Below are 21,121 nucleotides of genomic sequence, written 5' to 3' on the forward strand. Positions count from 1 at the left end.
ACTTTTTAAAGAATCCCATCAGTGATGAAATATGCTCCTTAATATATGGAATCACTGAGGTGGCATCATAGTCAGTAGTGTCAACAAATTCATGCAGGTTCTCGAATGAATCAGTATTTCCTTCATCAAGTCGCCTGCCCCACATTGCAAGCTTTCGAGTGAAAGAGCTGATCTTGTCTGTGACCTGAGGGAGGTGTTTATCTTTCCCTTGAAGCTGTAGATTTAGTTCATTTAGCTTTCCAAATATGTCACTCAGGTAGGCCAGTTTTGCCAGGAAGTTCTCATCACTAAATTTTTATGCGAGGTCATACTTGTGCTCCTGCTCCGAAAACATTCTTATCTGCTCTCTGAGCTCAAAAACTCGGGACAAGACTTTTCCTCGTGACAGCCACCTTGCTTCACTGTGAAACAGCACAGCTTGATGTTCAGCTCTCATCTCCTCACAGATAGCAGAGAAGACTCTTGTTTTTAGAGTTCTGGTCTTTATAAAATTGACTACACCTACAATGTCAGTCATAACCTCACTTAATTCAGAGAAAAGTTGCCTTGATTCCAGTGCTTCTCTGTGTATAACACAGTGTGTCCACTCAGCATTAAGTGAGGCCTTCTTGATGAGTGCCGGAAGTCCTTTTCTCATCCCTGCCATGGTCTGTGCACCATCACTGCAAACACCAATGCAGTTCTCCCACTTTAGCCCATTCTCAGTCAGGAAGCAGTCCAGCATTTTGAATAGCTCTTCAGCTGTGGCTCTGTCTCTAACATATTTACGAAAAAGTAGATCCTCACACAGGGAGTTTGTCATGTCAAAACGTACATAAGCGATAAACAAACAGCCTTTGTTGCTGTCAGTTGCTTCATCGAACTGTAAGGCAAAACGTTTGTCTTTGAGTTTATCTACCAGCTGTTCTTTAAGATCGTTAGCAATGTCATTTATACGTCTGGCGACAGTGTCATTGGACAGAGGGATATGATGCTAACAGTGCTCGCTGGTTTACTGAAGTAGCATTCACAAAGCGGGACGATTGTTTGCAATTTTCGGCACGTTTTCGCTGAAAACTCAAGCGGCTTATCAGCGTGATTGGGGTGTAATGTCTTTAAGTGACGCCTTAATGTATTTGGCTTCATGCTGTCCGCTGCCAACATTTTTAGACACAGTAAACATACCGGTCTTTCCTCGTCTCCCACCGTAGTCACAGTGAAGCCAAGCGCTACATACGCTTCATCATATTTCCTCGTCTTAGCTTTCGGGAGACTTACGTTTGTCTCAGTATCTCCGTCTCTCTTTCTTTTCATCCCTGTTGAATATTTTTCCATGGTGTCTCCTAAGGGTTTGTTATCTGCACTTCATATCTCCTGCTCTGTGCTGTGTGCTCTTGTTCGGTGCAAAAAAAACCTACTCCCTGCGGCAAAAAAAAGCATGTTCCCCGGGGTCACACGCGCCCCCCCGGCATCGCTCCGAGCCCCCCCAAGGGGGCGCGCCCCACTATTTGAGAAGGACTGGATTAGGGTTAGTTACTTAGCAATACCTAGGTACTGTAATCATACTGATAATGGATTAAGTTGAGAGTTAGTTACTTATAAATACCTAGGCACTGTAATCATAATGATAATGGATCAGGGTTAGTTACTTATAAATACCTAGGTACTGTAATCATAATGATAATGGATTAGGGTTAGTTACTTATAAATACCTAGGCACAGTAATCATAATGATAATGGATTAGGGTTAGTTACTTATAAATACCTAGGTACTGTAATCATAATGATAATGGATTAGGGTTAGTTACTTATAAATACCTAGGTACTGTAATCATAATGATAATGGATTAGGGTTAGTTACTTATAAATACCTAGGTACTGTAATCATAATGATAATGGATTAGGGTTAGTTACTTATAAATACCTAGGTACTGTAATCATACTGATAATGGATTAGGGTTAGTTACTTATAAATACCTAGGCACAGTAATCATAATGATAATGGATTAGGGTTAGTTACTTATAAATACCTAGGTACTGTAATCATAATGATAATGGATTAGGGTTAGTTACTTATAAATACCTAGGTACTGTAATCATAATGATAATGGATTAGGGTTAGTTACTTATAAATACCTAGGTACTGTAATCATAATGATAATGGATTAGGGTTAGTTACTTATCAATACCTAGGTACTGTAATCATACTGATAATAGATTAGGGTTAGTTACTTATCAATACCTAGGCACTGTAATCATACTGATAATGGATTAGGGTTAGTTACTTATCAATACCTAGGTACTGTAATCATACTGATAATAGATTAGGGTTAGTTACTTATCAATACCTAGGCACAGTAATCATAATGATAATGGATTAGGGTTAGTTACTTATAACTACCTAGGCACTGTAATCATAATGATAATGGATTAGGGTTAGTTACTTATAAATACCTAGGTACTGTAATCATAATGATAATGGATTAGGGTTAGTTACTTATCAATACCTAGGCACAGTAATCATACTGATTATGGATCAGGGTTAGTTACTTATAAATACCTAGGCACTGTAATCATAATGATAATGGATCAGGGTTAGTTACTTATAAATACCTAGGTACTGTAATCATACTGATAATAGATTAGGGTTAGTTACTTATCAATACCTAGGCACAGTAATCATACTGATTATGGATCAGGGTTAGTTACTTATAAATACCTAGGCACTGTAATCATAATGATAATGGATCAGGGTTAGTTACTTATAAATACCTAGGTACTGTAATCATAATGATAATGGATTAGGGTTAGTTACTTATAAATACCTAGGCACTGTAATCATACTGATAATGGATTTGGGTTAGTTACTTATAAATACCTAGGTACTGTATTCATACTGATTATGGATTAGGGTTAGTTACTTATAAATACCTAGGCACTGTAATCATACTGATTATGGATTAGGGTTAGTTACTTATAAATACCTAGGCACTGTAATCATAATGATAATGGATTTGGGTTAGTTACTTATAAATACCTAGGTACTGTATTCATACTGATTATGGATTAGGGTTAGTTACTTATAAATACCTAGGCACTGTAATCATAATGATAATGGATTTGGGTTAGTTACTTATAAATACCTAGGTACTGTATTCATACTGATTATGGATTAGGGTTAGTTACTTATAAATACTGTACCTAGGTACTGTAATCATACTGATAATGGATTAGGTTAAGAGTTAGTTACTTATAAATACCGCGGTACTGTAATCATACTGATAATGGATTAGGTTAAGAGTTAGTTACTTATAAATACCTCGGTACTGTATTCATACTGATAATGGATTAGGGTTAGGGTTAGTTCTCTTCCGACGCTCAAAGCCCTATATATCGTAACGTAACAAGAGGTGTTTACCTTGGAAAGCAATGGGAAATAACACATTGATCACTACAATGATCCTTTATAACAGAGGTGGAGGTGGGTGGAGGTGTGTGTGTGTGTGTGTGTGTGTGTGTGTGTGTGTGTGTGTGTGTGTGTGTGTGTGTGTGTGTGTGTGTGTGTGTGTGTGTCCTACCCCTTGACTGTGGGCGATAGGGTGTAACTGTGAGAGTTTTTGAGGACGGTGCCAGCCATGCCGTGGGCCTTCTTGGTGGAGAGGTCCAGGACTCCATCTGAGGATTAACATACACACATACACACACACTGTTTTAGCGCACAGTTCATCACAGCTTATCTAAGTATGTACTGTATAACTTGACTTCAATTGATTGTGACTTTTTAAATGAATGTAATTAACATTTTAAATGTGTCGTTCAATAATATATGTTTCTGTTACTCTGCATCACTGGGCCTGAGAAAGGAAATGACTCCAGGAGAAGAATACAACATATAAAAAAATCAAAAGAATAAATAGTGAAAATAATCATTACCTTTCCCTACGCCCTGCTCTTTGTTTAAAGAGTAATAACAATCATTATTTTCCTCTTTCCACTGACTGAACCAACCACACACACACACACACACACACACACACACACACACACACACACACACACACACACACACTCCCCCTCCTCCACTGGTTAGTAATCCCCAAAGTGCAGCTGACCTAGCTGATGACCCGTCCCATCTGAACAGAGCTGAAGGACCTCTTTAATCGTTAGGGCTTTTTGGTTGGACAAAACAAGGTGGTGATATTAAAAGGAATTTCTCTCTGTGTGTGTGTGTGTGGGGGGGGGGGGGTTAATGCCTGGGGGTTCATATTTTTAAGATTCAAACATTTGTTTATTGGGCAGGAAAACATATATTTTTCAGCGTAACGATACTTGGCATTCAGCCTCCAACTGTTTGTTAAATTTAGAATACTAATAGTTTTTGTTTGGCCCTATACAACTTTTACTGCTCCAACTATAGGTTGTGGGGGAGTTCTAGGGATTATTTGGGAAAGTTACAGGGGATGATTGGGTAATAAAAAAGAGATAACAGAGCTATAGAAGAGATATAGGGGAGAGATATAGGGGAGAGATAAGCGAGATATAGGGGAGAGATAAGCGAGATATAGGGGAGATATAGGGGAGAGATATAGGGGAGAGATAAGCGAGATATAGGGGAGAGATAAGCGAGATATAGGGGAGATATAGGGGAGAGATATAGGGGAGAGATATAGCGGCGATATAGGGGATATATAGGAAAGATATAGTAGAGATATAAGGGGGATATAGGGGGAGATATAGGGGCGATATAGGGGCGATATAGGGAGATATAAGGGGAGAGATATAGTGGAGATATAGGGGAGAGATATAGGGGAGATATAGGGGAGAGATATAGAGGAGAGATATAGGGTAGATATAGGGGAGAGATATAGCGGAGAGATATAGGGGAGATATAGGGGAGAGATATAGCAGAGAGATATAGAGGAGATATAGGGGAGAGATATAGAGGAGAGATATAGCGGCGATATAGGGGATATATAGGAGAGATATAGGAAAGATATAGTAGAGATATAAGGGGGATATAGGGGGAGATATAGGGGCGATATAGGGGTGATATAGGGAGATATAAGGCGAGATATAGGGAGATATAAGGGGATATATAAGGGAGATATAAGGGAGATATAGGGGGAGATATAAGGGGAGATATAGGGGCGATATAGGGGCGATATAGGGAGATATAGGGGAGATATAGGGGCGATATAAGGGGAGATATAGGGAGATATAGGGGAGATATAGGGAGAGATATAGGGGAGATATAGGGAGAGATATAGGGGCGGCGATATAGGGGCGGTATAGGGCGTTCTATGGAAGCTATGGGAGAGTTCTCTGGTCCAGTCCAGTTTTTTCTTCTACTTATTTATTTTATAGATTTTTTTTCTTATTTCTCTTTTTCTTATTGTTGTTGCACTGTTGAGAGAGAGAGCCTGCAAGTCAGCATTTCATTCTACTGTGTACACCACTTGTATCCTGTCCATATGACAAATACAATTGAATGCGATTTGGATGTGGTGTCTTACCCTCTGTTTTGGTCTCTGTGGTGTCAGGCCTCTTGACGGTGAGGTCCAGCGGAGAGTCCTGGTCGGCCATGAGAAGCTTGCTGAGGACGGGGTTCTGTGCAGAGGCAGCAGCGCCGGTACCACTACAGTTACTGCCGGAGGCGGGGCTGAGGCCCGGTCCCGGGGTGGGGGACGGGGGGCTGGACGCCCCCAGCAGGGTGAGGGGGGCCGGGGCTAGCGAGGCCGCTCTCGGCAGGAGGAGGCTTTGGTCCTTGATGCCGTTGGGCTGAGGGTGATGGGGGGTGTCCTGAGAAGAGGTGTTTTTTGAGGTATATTCGGCAGCGAACTGACGGATCATTCGCTGCATTATCTCACGAGCCACTAGAGGGATGTGGGGGTCCGAGAAGCTTGGGAGGTCTGCTAAAGACAAACATACACACAACATTAGACAACTATTATAACCTTCTTCATCAGTTTAACATTCCACTGACTGGTTAAAGAGCCAGCAGCACTACAACTATCAACATTAAAGCTGTAATATATAACTTTTTGGGCGACCTGACCAAATTCACATAGAAATGTCGGTTATAAATCTGTCATTCTCATTGGAAGCAAGTCTAAGAAGCGGTAGATCTGTTCTATGGGCACTATTTCTATGCCTCCCATTCTTAAAATGTTGTTTTTGCGTCTTACTTTCGGTTTTGTACACCAGCTTCAAACAGCTGAAAATAAAATATTTTTGGTTATTGAAAAGACAGCGGTTTAGATGGTAACTTTTGAGTAATTTTTTTGGTTACTACATGATTCCGTGTGTGTTATTTAATAGTTTTGATGTCTTCACTATTATTCTAGAATGTAGAAAATAGTAAAAATAAAGAAAAACTCTGGAATGAGTCGGTGTTGTAAAACTGGTACTGGACATGCACAGGACATGTTTTTTAATACCCCTCTGTAATACTACAGACAGACCATTAGCTAGGCTTCGTCGGAAATGGCACCCTATTCCCTATGTAGTGCACTACTTTTGACCAGAACCCTATTGGCCCCTAAAGTAGTGCACTAAATAGGGAATAGGGTGCCATTTGGGACGCACCACCTAGTCTACCCTATAACCCTCAACCTTCAGCCCCAAAACAACAGAAGTGATTTGGCATATAAGCCTTTTGGAAAAACATTTCCTTTCGGACCGAGGAATTGTGCCCTGTGTCCGAAAGGGGAAGCTTCCGGAAAACAATAGCGACATCCCAAATGGCATCCTGGCACCCTATTCCCTATATAGTGCGTTACTTTTAACCAGGGCCCTATGCGATCTGGTCAAAAGTAGTGCACTATGTAGGGAATAGGGTGCCGTTTGGGATGCAGCCCGTGTGGACCAAAAACATGCAGCCGGGAGCATATAGACATTATAAAAAAACTTGTAGCTAAAGGAACAACACTGGGAAGGAAGACACCACACCCTCAGACACAAAACATATCTAGGAGCTAAGGCCCCAAAATAAAAGAGTGGGTACAAAAATGTTTGTGTGTGTGTGTGTGTACACGTGTGTTTGTCTCCATCCGTGTGTAAGTGTCTATATACTGTGCATAGTGTTTGTTCAGCTATATACACAGCGTACAAAACATTAAGAACACCTTCCTAATATTGAGTTGCACCCCCACCCTTTTGCCCTCAGAACAGCCTCAATTCGTCGGGAATGGACTCTACAAGGTGCCGAAAGCGTTCCACAGGGATGCTGGCCCATGTTGACTCCAATGCTTCCCATAGTTGTGTCAAGTTGGCAGGATGTCCTTTGGATGGTGGACCATTCTTGATACACAGCGTGAAAAACCCAGCAGCGTTGCAGTTCTTGACACACTCAAACCGGTGTACCTGGCACCTACTACCATACACTTAAATATTTTGTCTTGCCCATTCACCCTCTGAATGGCACATATACACAATCCTTCTTTAACCTGTCTCCTCCCCTTCCTCTACACTGATTGAAGTGGATTTAACAGGTGACATCAATAAGGGATCATAGCTTTCACCTGGGTTCACCTGGTCAGTCTACGTCACGGAAATAATGTTTTGTACACTCAGTGTATAGCAGCTGTAGGCCAGCTGAGAGCTGAGGGCTGAGGGTTGAGGGTTGAGAGCTGAGGGCTGAGGGTTGAGGGCTGAGGGCTGAGGGCTGAGGGCTGAGGGTTGAGGGTTGAGGGCTGAGGGTTGAGGGTTGAGGGTTGAGGGCTGAGGTCTGAGGGCTGAGGGCTGAGGGCTGAGGGCTGAGGGTTGAGGGTTGAGGGCTGAGGGTTGAGGGTTGAGGGTTGAGGGCTGAGGGCTGAGGGCTGAGGGTTGAGGGCTGAGGGCTGAGGGCTGAGGGTTGAGAGCTGAGGGCTGAGAGTTCTAGGTTCTAAACTCCCTTATGGTTCTAATTTCTAGACTCCCTTATAGTTCTAGGTTCTAAACTCCCTTATGATTCTACGTTCTAGACTCCCTTATGGTTTTATAGGTTCTAGACTCACCCTTTCTGTAGAAGACAGCATTGAGGAACTCTTCGGCTTGCTTCTCCAGGCGGTTGATTTTGGACGTGTCCTGTTTCAAGTCTTCTGGTTCTGATAAGACCTGGGGGGTGATGCCAACCAAGTGTTCCTGAGAGGGACACAGAACACAACACGAAAAGGGTTTAGGATTTTAATAATAATAATAATAATAATATGCCATTTAGCAGACGCTTTTATCCAAAGCGACTTACAGTCATGCGTGCATACATTTTTGTGTATGGGTGGTCCCGGGGATCGAACCCACTACCCTGGCGTTACAAACGCCGTGCTCTACCAGCTGAGCTACAGAGGACCACGATTTTAGAAAACAGTACATACTTTATAACCAAATGTTCCTGAGAGGAACACAGACAAAGCAGACACAGGGTTTTAATGAAGTTCTCCTGGACAAAACACACAGGAAAAACTGAAAGTACTTTTTAAGTACTGTATTTTTTTTAAGAAGGCAAAGACAAATATGACAATAGGTGGCGATATATAGTTGTGGCGGAAGCTTTTAAAAGCCCTGATGAAAAATATAAGTGATGAAGAAACATCTTTGTGTGGTACTATGGACTCTTGCAGTCATTGTGTTTATAGAACAAGCAAATGAATGATCTGGGGTGGGGGTGGGGGGAATGGGCGTGACATCCTGATTGTCTCTCCTCTTTCTCCTCTTAGTGATGTGAAAACAGACAAAACAAAAAGAGGTTCAGGCAGTTCCTTTAAGGCGGCATACCTTAATATGAATCTCTCTCTCTCTCTCTCTCAGCCTCTCTCTCTCTCTCTCAGCCTCTCTCTCTCAGCCTCTCTCTCTCAGCCTCTCTCTCTCAGCCTCTCTCTCTCTCTCTCTCTCTCTCAGCCTCTCTCTCCCTTCCCCTCTCTCTCTGTTGGGAGTTTGCATAGCTGCAGATCAATGAATCAATTGTTTCCGTCCTCTGCAGGTCCTCTGGCATTTCATGCAATTAAACGCACGGAGTGAAATATCAAGATCCTGTCCCAAATGGGACCCTATTCCCTACATAGTGCACTACTTTTGATTAGAGCCCTATGGGCAGTGGTCAAAAGTAGTGCACTATAAAGGGAATAGGGTGCCATTTGGGATGCATCCAAGCCCAACTCACCCAGCCCAGGCATGGTAGGGCCAGAGACAACCCAAAGACAAGCAGAGGAAAGAGGGCTGATATGTTATATGTCATATGTTTTATGGACCATGGAGCGTACTCACAAAGTGTCTCAGAAGTAGGAGTGCTGAACCTGATAGCTATCATTCATATTATCCTATTCATTATAATCTAAAAGGCAAAACTGACCCTACTACTACTACTACTACGTTATATGTTTATAATAATATTAATAATAATAATAATAATTATTATTATTTGGTGGGTGCTTATATTTGTTCTTTTTCACACATGTACAAGTGTGTTTTAACACGCGTGTGAATTTTAGGTGCCAGATGGCCGACCTTCAGGGTTGAAGAGGTCAAGTTGAAAAAATAGAAAAGGAGCGGTTGGTTGGCGTGGCAACAGAAGAGGGGGGGGGGGCTTCTGTTGCCACGTTAAAGGGAAATCTGGGATTGGTATATCAAAAGTAGCAGGGTGTCCGCTTCTTTATTGTTTGAATCCCAGATTGCCGCATTAAAGACAAAGAAAAAATGGAGGACGAGTGGCACCCGAATGACGACAAGCCATCAATTAACAAGGTCAAAGGGAACGAGGGGTGACTAAAAGGCCAGAAAAATATAATAATACATTCCCAGAGGCAACAAATATGGGCGCCATTTTAGGATAAGAAGACATGGCTGAATGAGTGAGACGGCCAGGGATTGATCTCTACTTAAAGGGTGTGTGTGTGTGTGTGTGTGTGTGTGTGTGTGTGTGTGTGTGTGTGTGTGTGTGTGTGTGTGTGTGTTGTTTGTGTGTGTGTGTTGTGTGTGTTATTGTCGATGAGGCGATGGAAAGATGAAAAGATGCAGACTGGCTTTTGTTCCTGAAGCTAATCAGCTATTTCTAATGCAGTATGTGGGGTTTTGCTAATCAGCTAGCTGTAATGCTGTGTGGGGTTTAGCTAATCAGCTAGCTGTAATGCAGTGTGTGGGGTTTAGCTAATCAGCTAGCTCTAATGCAGTGAGTGGGGTTTGCTAATCAGCTAGCTGTAATGCAGTGAGTGGGGTTTAGCTAATCAGCTAGCTCTAATGCAGTGAGTGGGGTTTGCTAATCAGCTAGCTGTAATGCAGTGTGTGGGGTTTAGCTAATCAGCTAGCTGTAATGCTGTGTGGGGTTTAGCTAATCAGCTAGCTGTAATGCAGTGTGTGGGGTTTAGCTAATCAGCTAGCTCTAATGCAGTGAGTGGGGTTTGCTAATCAGCTAGCTGTAATGCAGTGAGTGGGGTTTAGCTAATCAGCTAGCTCTAATGCAGTGAGTGGGGTTTGCTAATCAGCTAGCTGTAATGCAGTGAGTGGGGTTTAGCTAATCAGCTAGCTCTAATGCAGTGAGTGGGGTTTGCTAATCAGCTAGCTGTAATGCAGTGTGTGGGGCTTAGCTAATCAGCTAGCTGTAATGCAGTGAGTGGGGTTTGCTAATCAGCTAGCTGTAATGCAGTGAGTGGGGTTTAGCTAATCAGCTAGCTCTAATGCAGTGAGTGGGGTTTGCTAATCAGCTAGCTGTAATGCAGTGTGTGGGGTTTAGCTACTGTCTCGATATGTGTGTGTGTGTGTGTGTGTGTGTGTGTGTGTGTGTGTGTGTGTGTGTGTGTGTGTTTGCGAGCGATAGACAGAGAGAGAAAAAGGGAGAGTGGGAGGGCAGAGAGAGAGAGGGATATTAGGGAGGAGGGACCTATTCAGGTACTATCAGTCTTTCATTTTAAATAAAGGGAATCATTCTAAGCAGGCAACCAGAATATTGCTCCTCTTCTCCCCCATCCCCCATCCCCCTCTCGCTCCCTCTCTCCCCCTCCCCCAAAAACATTATCAAGTACCAAAATATACAAGACCAAAACGAGAAAGATAGATAGGAGAAAAAAGGAGGGGGTAGAGCGAAAGAGCGAGAGCAGAAGAGAAAGAGGAAGAAATAAAGAGAGTTGAGAGTATATACAGTATGTATAGGCGTGTGTGTGTGTGTGTGTGTGTGTGTGTGTGTGTGTGTGTGTGTGTGTGAGCCACAGCAACTTTAATAACATCCAGTACCTTGACTTTCTCTCGTCTTAAGCAGCAAAAGAGACAATTTACATCAAACGACCAATCCAACACTCCCTCTGGCTCGCAATCTGTGGGAAGAAGACGACACACAAACGTCAGAGGGGTTGTGGTAACAAGGATATGCCGCTGTGTGTGAGCTGTGACAAACCACAACAACACAACTAACGATTTCATGCATTTCACAAGAAAACCCTTCAGAATAGGAAAAGCATTGAAAATAGCAACAGTTTGTTTTGAATGACGGCTGAGTTCCTTTTGATACATAAATACTGTAAACCAAGACATCAACAGTCCGGACACACACACTCAACCGGAATGTTACCCCCAATCAGTGTGTGTGTGTGTGTGTGTGTGTGTGTGTGTGCGCGCATCCGTATGAGTGTGTGTGTGCATCCCCAGCATGTGTGCTCATGTGTGTGACATCTCTGTGTGTCCACTAAGTGACAAGGCCTTTTGGTGACACTCTCTCTCAGATTAGAACATGATGCAGGTGTCTATCTCGCGCCGACGGGTCCTTTTGTGATAATTGACTCTTTGGCGAACACGACTTGTGTCACAGGCCTAGTCGGAGGGGAGCGGAGGGGAAGTGGGGTCTAGGCGCCTGGCGGCGTGCAGTGGCCTCAGATATGGGATTATTGTGTTGGTGACAGACGTAGAACCGGGCGCCTCGACATAGTGTAGTCATTAACCTCCAGTCCCCTGCCGCACTGCACCCTACCGCTTCATCTGCAGAGGAGAGTGTGTGTGTCTGTGTGGTGTGTGTGTGCGTGTGCATGTAGCATCGATGCTCCACGGACAGAGAAATACAGCGAGAGAGGAGGAATGCCCAATGAACTCAACTTTGACCTTTTGGTGCTCCATGGATAAAAAATAAAGCTACACACAGAACTCACAGCACTGCATCAAGTGGAATTGTATCATTCCCAGAGAGAGATAAGAGAGAGAGAGAGAGACAGAGGGGGGGGATGAGAGAGAGAGAGAGAGAGAGAGAGAGCGAGAGAGAGAGAGAGAGAGAGAGAGAGAGAGAGAGAGAGAGAGAGAGAGAGAGAGATCGGGAGAAAGAAAACATAAGAAAGAAGAGAAACAACAGCCTTGGAGTCATTTTTTCTGTCATCACATGTGAGAAACCACACAATTAATTTGCCGAAAGGGGGGAGGGAGCGAGAGAAAGAGAGAGAGAGACGGCGTCAACGTGACCACTTTATAGTGATGACCGTATGAACTCTGTGTCTGGGTCGTTGCCATGGAGCCATGCTTCCTTTAACCATCAGTTCAACCCACACTGCTACTGAGAGAGAAAGAGAGGAGAGAGATACTTTTTTGTCTTACATTAATGAGACATCTCATTATACTAAAAAACCCACATTACACCTCCCCCCCAACAACACCACCACATTATACAGTACAAAACAATACAGAACAACGCAGTACACAATCCAGTACCACATTACAAATGAGAGAGAGAGAGAGAGAGAGAGAGAGAGAGAGAGAGAGAGAGAGAGAGAGAGAGAGAGAGAGAGAGAGAGTACACCTATAGCTCATCTCTTGGCAGTAGTACTGTAGACTACTTTATAACTGACCTCAACCCAGAGTCTCTCAGAGCATTCACAGTCAGCCCACTGACACCCCTATCAGATCACAGTAAAACCACAGTCTACTTGAACAGAGCAATACTCAATCATGAGGCATCAAAGCCAAAGGAACTGAATAATATTAAGATATACTATAGATGGAAGGAAAGTAGTGTGGAAACCTACCAAAAAACAATTAGGCAACAACAAATTCAATCACTTTTAGACAACTTCCTGGACAAAACGTTTCATTGTAATAGTGAAGGTGTAAACTTGGCAGTAGAAAACCTAAACAGTATATTTGACCTCTCAGCTTCCGTATCAAATCTAAAAATGTCAAACAGAAAACCGAAGAAAATGAACAAAAATGACAAATGGTTTGATGAAGAATGCAAAAACCTAACAAAGAAATTGAGAAACCTATCCAACCAAAAACATAGAGACCCAGAAAACCTGAGCCTATGCCTTCACTATGGTGAATCACTAAAACAATACAGAAATACACTACGGAAAAAGAAGGAAGAGCAGGTCAGAAATCTGCTCAATGTAATTGAAGAATCCATAGAATCTAACCACTTCTGGGAAAATTGGAAAACACTAAACAAACAACAACATGAAGAGTTTTCTATCCAAAATGGAGATGTATGGGTAAACCACTTCTCCAATCTTTTTGGCCCTATAACAAAGAACAAACAGCAAAAACATATACATGATCAAATACAAATCTTAGAATCAACTATTAAAGACTACAAGAACCCACTGGATTCTCCAATTACATTGAATGAACTACAAGACAAAATACAAACCCTTCAACCCAAAAAGGCCTGTGGTGTTGATGGTATCCTCAATGAAATGATCAAATATACAGACCACAAATTCAAATTGGCTATACTTAAACTCTTTAAACATCATCCTTAGCTCTGGCATCTTCCCCAATATTTGATCACCTCAATCCACAAAAGTAGAGATAAATTTGATCCCAATAACTACAGTGGGATATGCGTCAACAGCAACCTTGGGAAAATCCTCTGCATTATCATTAACAGCAGATTCGTACATTTTCTCAGTGAAAACCATGTACTGAGCAAATGTCAAATTGGCTTTTTTCCAAATTACCATACGACAGACCACGTATTCACCCTGCACACCCTAATTGACAAACACAAAGTCTTTTCATGCTTTGTTGATTTCAAAAAAGCTTTTGACTCAATTTGGCATGAGGGTCTGCTATACAAAATGATGGAAAGTGGTGTTGGGGGGGAAAAACATACGACATTATAAAATCCATGTACACAAACAACAAGTGTGCGGTTAAAATTGGCAAAAAACACACGTCTTTCCACAGGGCTGGGGGGTGAGACAGGGATACAGCTTAAGCAAAACCCTCTTCAACATATATATCAACGAATTGGCGAGGACACTAGAACAGTCTGCAGCACCCGGCCTCCCCCTATTAGAATCTGAAGTCAAATGTCTACTGTTTGCTGATGATCTAGTGCTTCTGTCCCCAACCAAGGAGGGCCTACAGCAGCACCTAGATCTTCTGCACAGATTCTGTCAGACCTGGGCCCTGACAGTAAATCTCAGTAAGACAAAAATAATGTGTTCCAAAAAAGGTCCAGTTGCCAGGACCACAAATACAAATGCCATCTAGACACCGTTGCCCTAGAGCACACAAGAAACTATACATACCTCGGCCTAAACATCAGCGCCACAGGTAACTTCCACAAAGCTGTGAACGATCAGAGAGACAAGGCAAGAAGGGCCTTCTATGCCATCAAAAGGAACATCAAATTTCGACATACCAAATTAGGATCTGGCTAAAAATACTTGAATCAGTTATAGAACCCATTGCCCTTTATGGTTGTGAGGTCTGGGGTCCGCTCACCAACCAAGAATTCACAAAATGGGACAAACACCAAATTGAGACTGCATGCAGAATTCTGCAAAAATATCCTCCATGTACAACGTAAAACACCAAATAAAGCATGCAGTGCAGAATTAGGCCGATACCCGCTAATTATCAAAATCCAGAAAAGCGCCGTTAAATTCTACAACCACCTAAGAGAAGCGATTCCCAACCCTTCCATAAAAAAGCCATCACCTACAGAGAGATTAACCTGGAGAAGAGACCCCTAAGCAAGCTGGTCCTGGGGCTCTGTTCACAAACACAAACAGACCCCACAGAGCCCCAGGACAGCAACACAATTAGACCCAACCAAATCATGAGAAAACAAAAGATAATTACTTGACACATTGGAAATAATCAACAAAAAACAGAGCAAACTAGAATGAGATTTGGCCCTAAATAGAGAGTACACAGTGGCAGAATATCTGACCACTGTGACTGACCCAAAATTAAGGAAAGCTTTGACTATGTACAGACTCCGTGAGCATAGCGTTGCAATTGAGAAAGGCCTCCGTAGGCAGACCTGGCTCTCAAGAGAAGACAGGCTATGTGCACACTGCCCACAAAATGAGTAGGAAACTGAGCTGCACTTCCTAACTTCCTGGCAAATGTACGACCATATTAGAGAGACATATTTCCCTCAGATTACACAGACACACAAAGAATTAGAAAACAAATCCAATTTTGATAAACTCCCATATCTATTGGGTGAAATAACAGTGTGCCATCATAGCAGCAAGATTTGTGACCTGTTGCCACAAGAAAATATCAACAAGTGAAGAACAAACACCATTGTAAATACAAGACATATTTATGTTTATTTATTTTCCCTTTTGCACATAATGACATTTGAAAAGTCTTTATTCTTTTGGAACTTTTGTGAGTGTAATGTTTACTGTAGAAAATAGTATTGTTTATTTCACTTTTGTTTATTATCTATTTCACTTGCTTTGGCAATGTAAACATATGTTTCCCATGCCAATAAAGCCCTTAAACTGAAAAAATATTGAATTGAGACAGAGAGAGAAGGAGAGAGAGAGAGAGAGAGAGACAGTGAGAAGGAGAGAGAGAGTGAGAGAGGGGTGGTTGAGGGGCAGGGAGAGCGAGAACAGACCTTGGGTCATGAGAAGACAAATAAATCTGTCCTTTCAGGTGTCAATGTGGAGAAATGCAATAATCTTTACAACACCTTTTTATTCACCATCTAGTCCTACACTAGGGAGTGACACAGCTCAACTTGAATGAGTGGATACAACTCAACTTGAATGAGTTTAATGGGAATGATACAATTCCACTTGATGCAGTGCTCTGAGTTCTGTACATTATATCGTGTTGCTAGGTGCACCTTTTTACCCATGGTGTGTCAAAAGGTCAAAGGTGAGTGAGTGGGCCCCCGTGGTTCCAGTAGTTACAGTAGCCCTGGGAAAGAGCCAATTAGCTTCCGTCCAACAGCTAGCATGACCCCCCACCCTGCTGCACTCAACTGTGTGAGAGAGAGAGAGAGAGTGTGTGTGTGCATTTATATGTGTGTGTTTGCTGTGTGGTTGAATGAGCAAAGCGGAAGACGTGTCTGAAAAATGCAAAACAAATCTGAAATTGGTGGGGGATGTGTCACATGACGATAGGTGGCCATATTGACCTCGTTTCCTAGGGTTTTGAGAGAGAGTGACGGAGAGCAAGAGAGAGAGAGAGAGAGAGAGGGGGGGGAGAGAAAGGAGAGAGAAAAAGCGAGAGAGTAAGAGAGAGAGTTCTGGCTGGCTGGATTAAGGGGTTGTTAAAGGCATAATCTGTAATTGTATTTATATGTGTGTGTGTTTGCTGTGTGGTTGAATGAGCGAAGAGGAAGACGTTTCTGAAAAATTCTAAACATTTCTGAAGTTGGTGGGGGACGTGTCACATGACAATAGGTGGCCATATTGACCTCCTTTCCTATGGTTTGGAGAGAGAGAAAGAGAGAGACAGAGAGAGAGAGAGAGAGAGAGAGAGAGAGAGAGAGAGAGAGAGAGAGAGAGAGAGAGAGAGAGAGAGAGAGAGAGAGAGAGAGAGAGAGAGAGAGAGAGAGAGAGAGAGAGAAAGCGAGAGCAAAGGGTGGCTACTTTGAAATGACTTGCCTCTGGTTCGTTTAGCCATTCCTATTAAATGGGGAAAGAATAGGGTTTTAGGATAAACTGCAAAAATAACATCTGAGGTTAACACAGGTTTAGGAGATCTTATAGGTTTTCTATGAGATAATATTAATTTATGAATTATGAAGCCTTTACAGTGGCTTGCGAAAGTATTCACCCCCTTGGAATTTTTCCTATTTTGTTGCCTTACAACCTGGAATTAAAATGGATTTTTGGGGGGTTTGTATCATTTGATTTACACAACATGCCTACCACTCTGAAGATGCAAAATATTTGTTATTGTGAAACAAACAAGAAATAAGACAAAAAAACAGAAAACTTCAGCATGCATAACTATTCACCCTCTCTATAATCTTGGCACATCTAGCCACTGGGATTTTTGCCCATTCTTCAAGGCAAAACTGCTCCATCTCCTTCAAGTTAGATGGGTTCCGCTGGTGTACAGCAATCTTTAAGTCATACCACAGATTCTCAATTGGATTGAGGTCTGGCCTTTGACTAGGCCATTCCAAGACATTTAAAATGTTTCCCCTTAAACCACTCAAGTGTTGCTTCAGCAGTATGCTTAGGGTCATTGTCCTGCTGGAAGGTGAACCTCCGTCCTAGTCTCAAATCTCTGGAAGACTGAAACAGATTTCCCTCAAGAATTTCCCTGTATTTAGCTCCATCCATCATTCCTTCAATTCTGACCAGTTTCCCAGTCCTTGCTGATGAAAAACATCCCCACAGCATGATGCTACCACCACCATGCTTCACTGTGGATGTGGTGTTCTCGGGGTGATGAGAGGTGTTGGGTTTGCGCCAGACATAGTGTTTTCCTTGATGGCCAAAAAGCTCAATTTTTGTCTCACCTGACCAGAGTACCTTCTTCCATATGTTTGGGGAGTCTCCCACATGCCTTTTGGCGAACACCAAACGTGTTCGCTTATGTTTTTCTTTAAGCAATGGCTTTTTTCTGGCCACTCTTCCATAAAGCTCAGCTCTGTGGAGTGTACGGCTTAAAGTGGTCCTATGGACAGATACTCCAATCTCCGCTGTGGAGCTTTGCAGCTCCTTCAGGGTCATCTTAGGTCTCTTTGTTGCCTCTGTGATTAATGCCGTCCTTGCCTGGTCCATGAGTTTTGGTGGGCGGCCCTCTCTTGGCAGGTTTGTTGTGGTGCCATATTCTTTCAATTTTTTAATAATGGATTGAATGGTGCTCCGTGGGATGTTCAAAGTTTCGGATAAAAAAATTTAACCCAACCCTGATCTGTACTTCTCCACAACTTTGTCCCTGACCTGTTTGTAGAGCTCCTTGGTCTTCATGGTGCCGCTTGCTTGGTGGTGCCCCTTGCTTAGTGGTGTTGCTGACTCTGGGGCCTTTCAGAACAGGTGTATATGTACTGAGATCATGTGACAGATCATGTCACTTAGATTGCACACAGGTGGACTTTATTTAACTAATTATTTGACTTCTGAAGGTAATTGTTTGCACCAGATCTTATTTAGGGGCTTCATAGCAAAGGGGGTGAATACATATGCACGCACCACTTTTCCGTTATTTATTTTGTATAATTTTTTGAAACAAGTTATTTTTGTAATTTCACTTCACCAATTTGGACTATTTTGTGTATGTCCATTACATGAAATACAAATAAAAATCCATTTAAATAACAGGTTGTAATGCAACAAAATAGGAAAAACGCCAAGGGGGATGAATACTTTTGAAAGGCACTGTATGTGCTTTATGTGCTTATTTTGATTACATTAATGCTTCAAAATTCACAAAAAGTGATGTTAGTTGATGAAGATTATCTAATTGAAAAATATATATAAGATCCCCTAAGCATGTGTTTACCACAGACCTTATTTTCGGTGTTTATCCAAAAACCTTACAAAAACTCCATTCATTTCCCCACAGGCTTTGTCCAATGAGCCATGGTGAAGTTAGTGCCTACAAAAAGACTCCATTGCTATTGCTCTCGATGGGCCCTGGTCCAAAGTAGTGCAGTAGACAGAGAATAGGGGGTCATTTGGGACGCAGACATGGAGATAGTCAGAGAGGACATGCTTACCTTGAAAAAGGGTAATATCTTTGACTAGTCCCGGCCCGAACAGCCCTTCCAAAATGCTTTCAAACCCTGCAGGGAAGACAGAGAGAGAAACTAAGTACAGGATTCAGGTTTGTAGAAGAGGGAGCAGCAGGCTTATAGTTCTACAGACAGACAGACAAACAGTCCCCACCCCCCAGACACAGGCACGTACACACTAACACGAACACACCTCGGCTTTAATTTTCATTTCTTAAAAGCAAATCCCTTCTTTACCTAATATAAAATACTGTTAGCTAATGTCACTCACTTTTTATTAACTGTAAATACTGGATTCAGCTGTTGCTTGGCAACCCCGTGAAGTAACGCAAATACATATTGCAGTTTCCTTCCCCCCCACCATCCTTATTTTCTTCCCTCCTCCCCCTCACTCCCCCCCCCCCCCCCCCCCCCCCCTCCTCACTCTCTCTAAAATGGAAGAGGAGAAGAGGCAAAGAAACTGCTTGGTGAAAAAGAGTGAAGATTGGGTATAAAGGGGTAGGGGGGTTGGAGTAGAGAGGTGGGGGTGGTATGGGGTTGGAGTAGAGAGGTGGGGGTGGTATGGGGTTGGAGTAGAGAGGTGGGGGTGGTATGGGGTTGGAGTAGAGAGGTGGGGGTGGTATGGGGTTGGAGTAGAGAGGTGGGGGTGGTATGGGGTTGGAGTAGAGAGGTGGGGGTGGTATGGGGTTGGAGTAGAGAGGTGGGGGTGGTATGGGGTTGGAGTAGAGAGGTGGGGGTGGTATGGGGTTGGAGTAGAGAGGTGGGGGTGGTATGGGGTTGGAGTAGAGAGGTGGGGGTGGTATGGGGTTTGGGAGGAGGAAGGAAGGGAGAGAGGGGGTAACTCCACGGGAGGTTTTGTCCTTCAAGTCAAGCCTACTGTGATGCCAAAGGAAATGCGGGCAGATCAATACCACTTAAAATAAAAGTAGTTTGGTCTCCCTACCTCTCTCTCTTTCTACTTTGCTCTCCCCCCCCCCCCCTCCATGCAGGTTAAGAGGGAGAGCTGTTGCTAAGAGGGAGTTTAAACTAGCTTTTGGGAACAAGTTCAGCTTAACCCTGGCTTTTACACATACAGTGAGGGAAAAAAGTATTTGATCCCCTGCTGATTTTGTACGTTTGCCCACTGACAAAGAAATGATCAGTCTATCATTTTAATGGTAGGTTTATTTGAACAGTGAGAGACAGAATAACAACAACAAAAATACGGAAAAACGCATGTCAAAAATGTTATAAATGTATTTGCATTTTAATGAGGGAAATAAGTATTTGACCCCTCTGCAAAACATGACTTAGTACTTGGTGGCAAAACCCTTTTTGGCAATCACAGAGGTCAGACGTTTCTTGTAGTTGGCCACCAGGTTTGCACACATCTCAGGAGGGATTTTGTCCCACTCCTCTTTGCAGATCTTCTCCATGTCATTAAGGTTTCGAGGCTGACGTTTGGCAACTCGAACCTTCAGCTCCCTCCACAGATTTTCTATGGGATTAAGGTCTGGAGACCGGCTAGGCCACTCCAGGACCTTAATGTGCTTCTTCTTGAGCCACTCCTTTGTTGCCTTGGCCGTGTGTTTTGGGTCATTGTCATGCTGGAATACCCATCCACGACCCAGATAATTTCTTTGTCAGTGGGCAAACGTACAAAATCTGCAGCGGATCAAATACTTTTTTCCCCTCACTGTACAGATCTGGACAAATGTTTTTAATGTGGAGGGAGGGAGAGACTAAAACAATGTCATCCTAATAGTACTAACAATACAACTAATATAAAGACTGTGTGTGTTAGAGTGTGTGTGTGTGAGTGTGTGTGTGTGTGTGTGTGTGTTAGAGTGTGTGTGTGTGTGTGTGTGTGTGTGTGTGTGTGTGTGTGTGTGTGTGTGTGTGTGTGTGTGTGTTAGAGTGTGTGTGTGTGTGTGTGTTAGAGTGTGTGTGTGTGTGTGTTAGAGTGTGTGTGTGTGTGTGTGTGTGTGTGTGTGTGTGTGTGTGTGTGTGTGTGTGTGTGTGTGTGTGTGTGTGTGTGTGTGTGTGTGCGTCCCCTCACAGTCCCAGCCGTTCCATTAAATGTTGTTAAATCTTTTTTATTTTTAAGGTAATTTTGCTGTTTGCTTGAGTAATTGGAGATGTAAGGGATTTCCATGCGATCATGGCTCTGTGTAAAACTGTGCGTTGCCGTGAAATCATCTTGGACTGTGGAGAGCGTCTGCTAAATGACTAAAATGTAAAATGTAAATGTAAGAGACCCCTGACGGCATGTCTTGT

The 21,121-nt window shown here is 42.8% G+C and overlaps 1 protein-coding gene across 1 annotated transcript in view; it reads right to left on the minus strand.

Moving 5' to 3' along the window:
• The window catches only part of lcor (ligand dependent nuclear receptor corepressor), a 35,863-nt gene extending 16,951 nt beyond the window's left edge, over positions 1-18,912 (minus strand). Inside the window, exons 1-5 of the mRNA XM_084196435.1 lie at positions 18,851-18,912; positions 11,179-11,258; positions 7,974-8,100; positions 5,493-5,891; positions 3,558-3,654 (exon numbers count right to left, since the gene is read on the minus strand). Of these exons, the coding sequence (XP_084052561.1) occupies positions 3,558-3,654; positions 5,493-5,838 (443 nt within the window). The 5' untranslated portion in view covers positions 5,839-5,891; positions 7,974-8,100; positions 11,179-11,258; positions 18,851-18,912. The remainder of the gene's footprint in view (positions 1-3,557; positions 3,655-5,492; positions 5,892-7,973; positions 8,101-11,178; positions 11,259-18,850) is intronic.
• Positions 18,913-21,121: the final 2,209 nt, after the last annotated feature.

Source organism: Coregonus lavaretus, assembly GCF_964263955.1.
Source record: "Coregonus lavaretus genome assembly, contig: HAP1_SCAFFOLD_419, whole genome shotgun sequence".
In the NCBI taxonomy this organism is placed as follows: Eukaryota; Metazoa; Chordata; class Actinopteri; order Salmoniformes; family Salmonidae; genus Coregonus; species Coregonus lavaretus.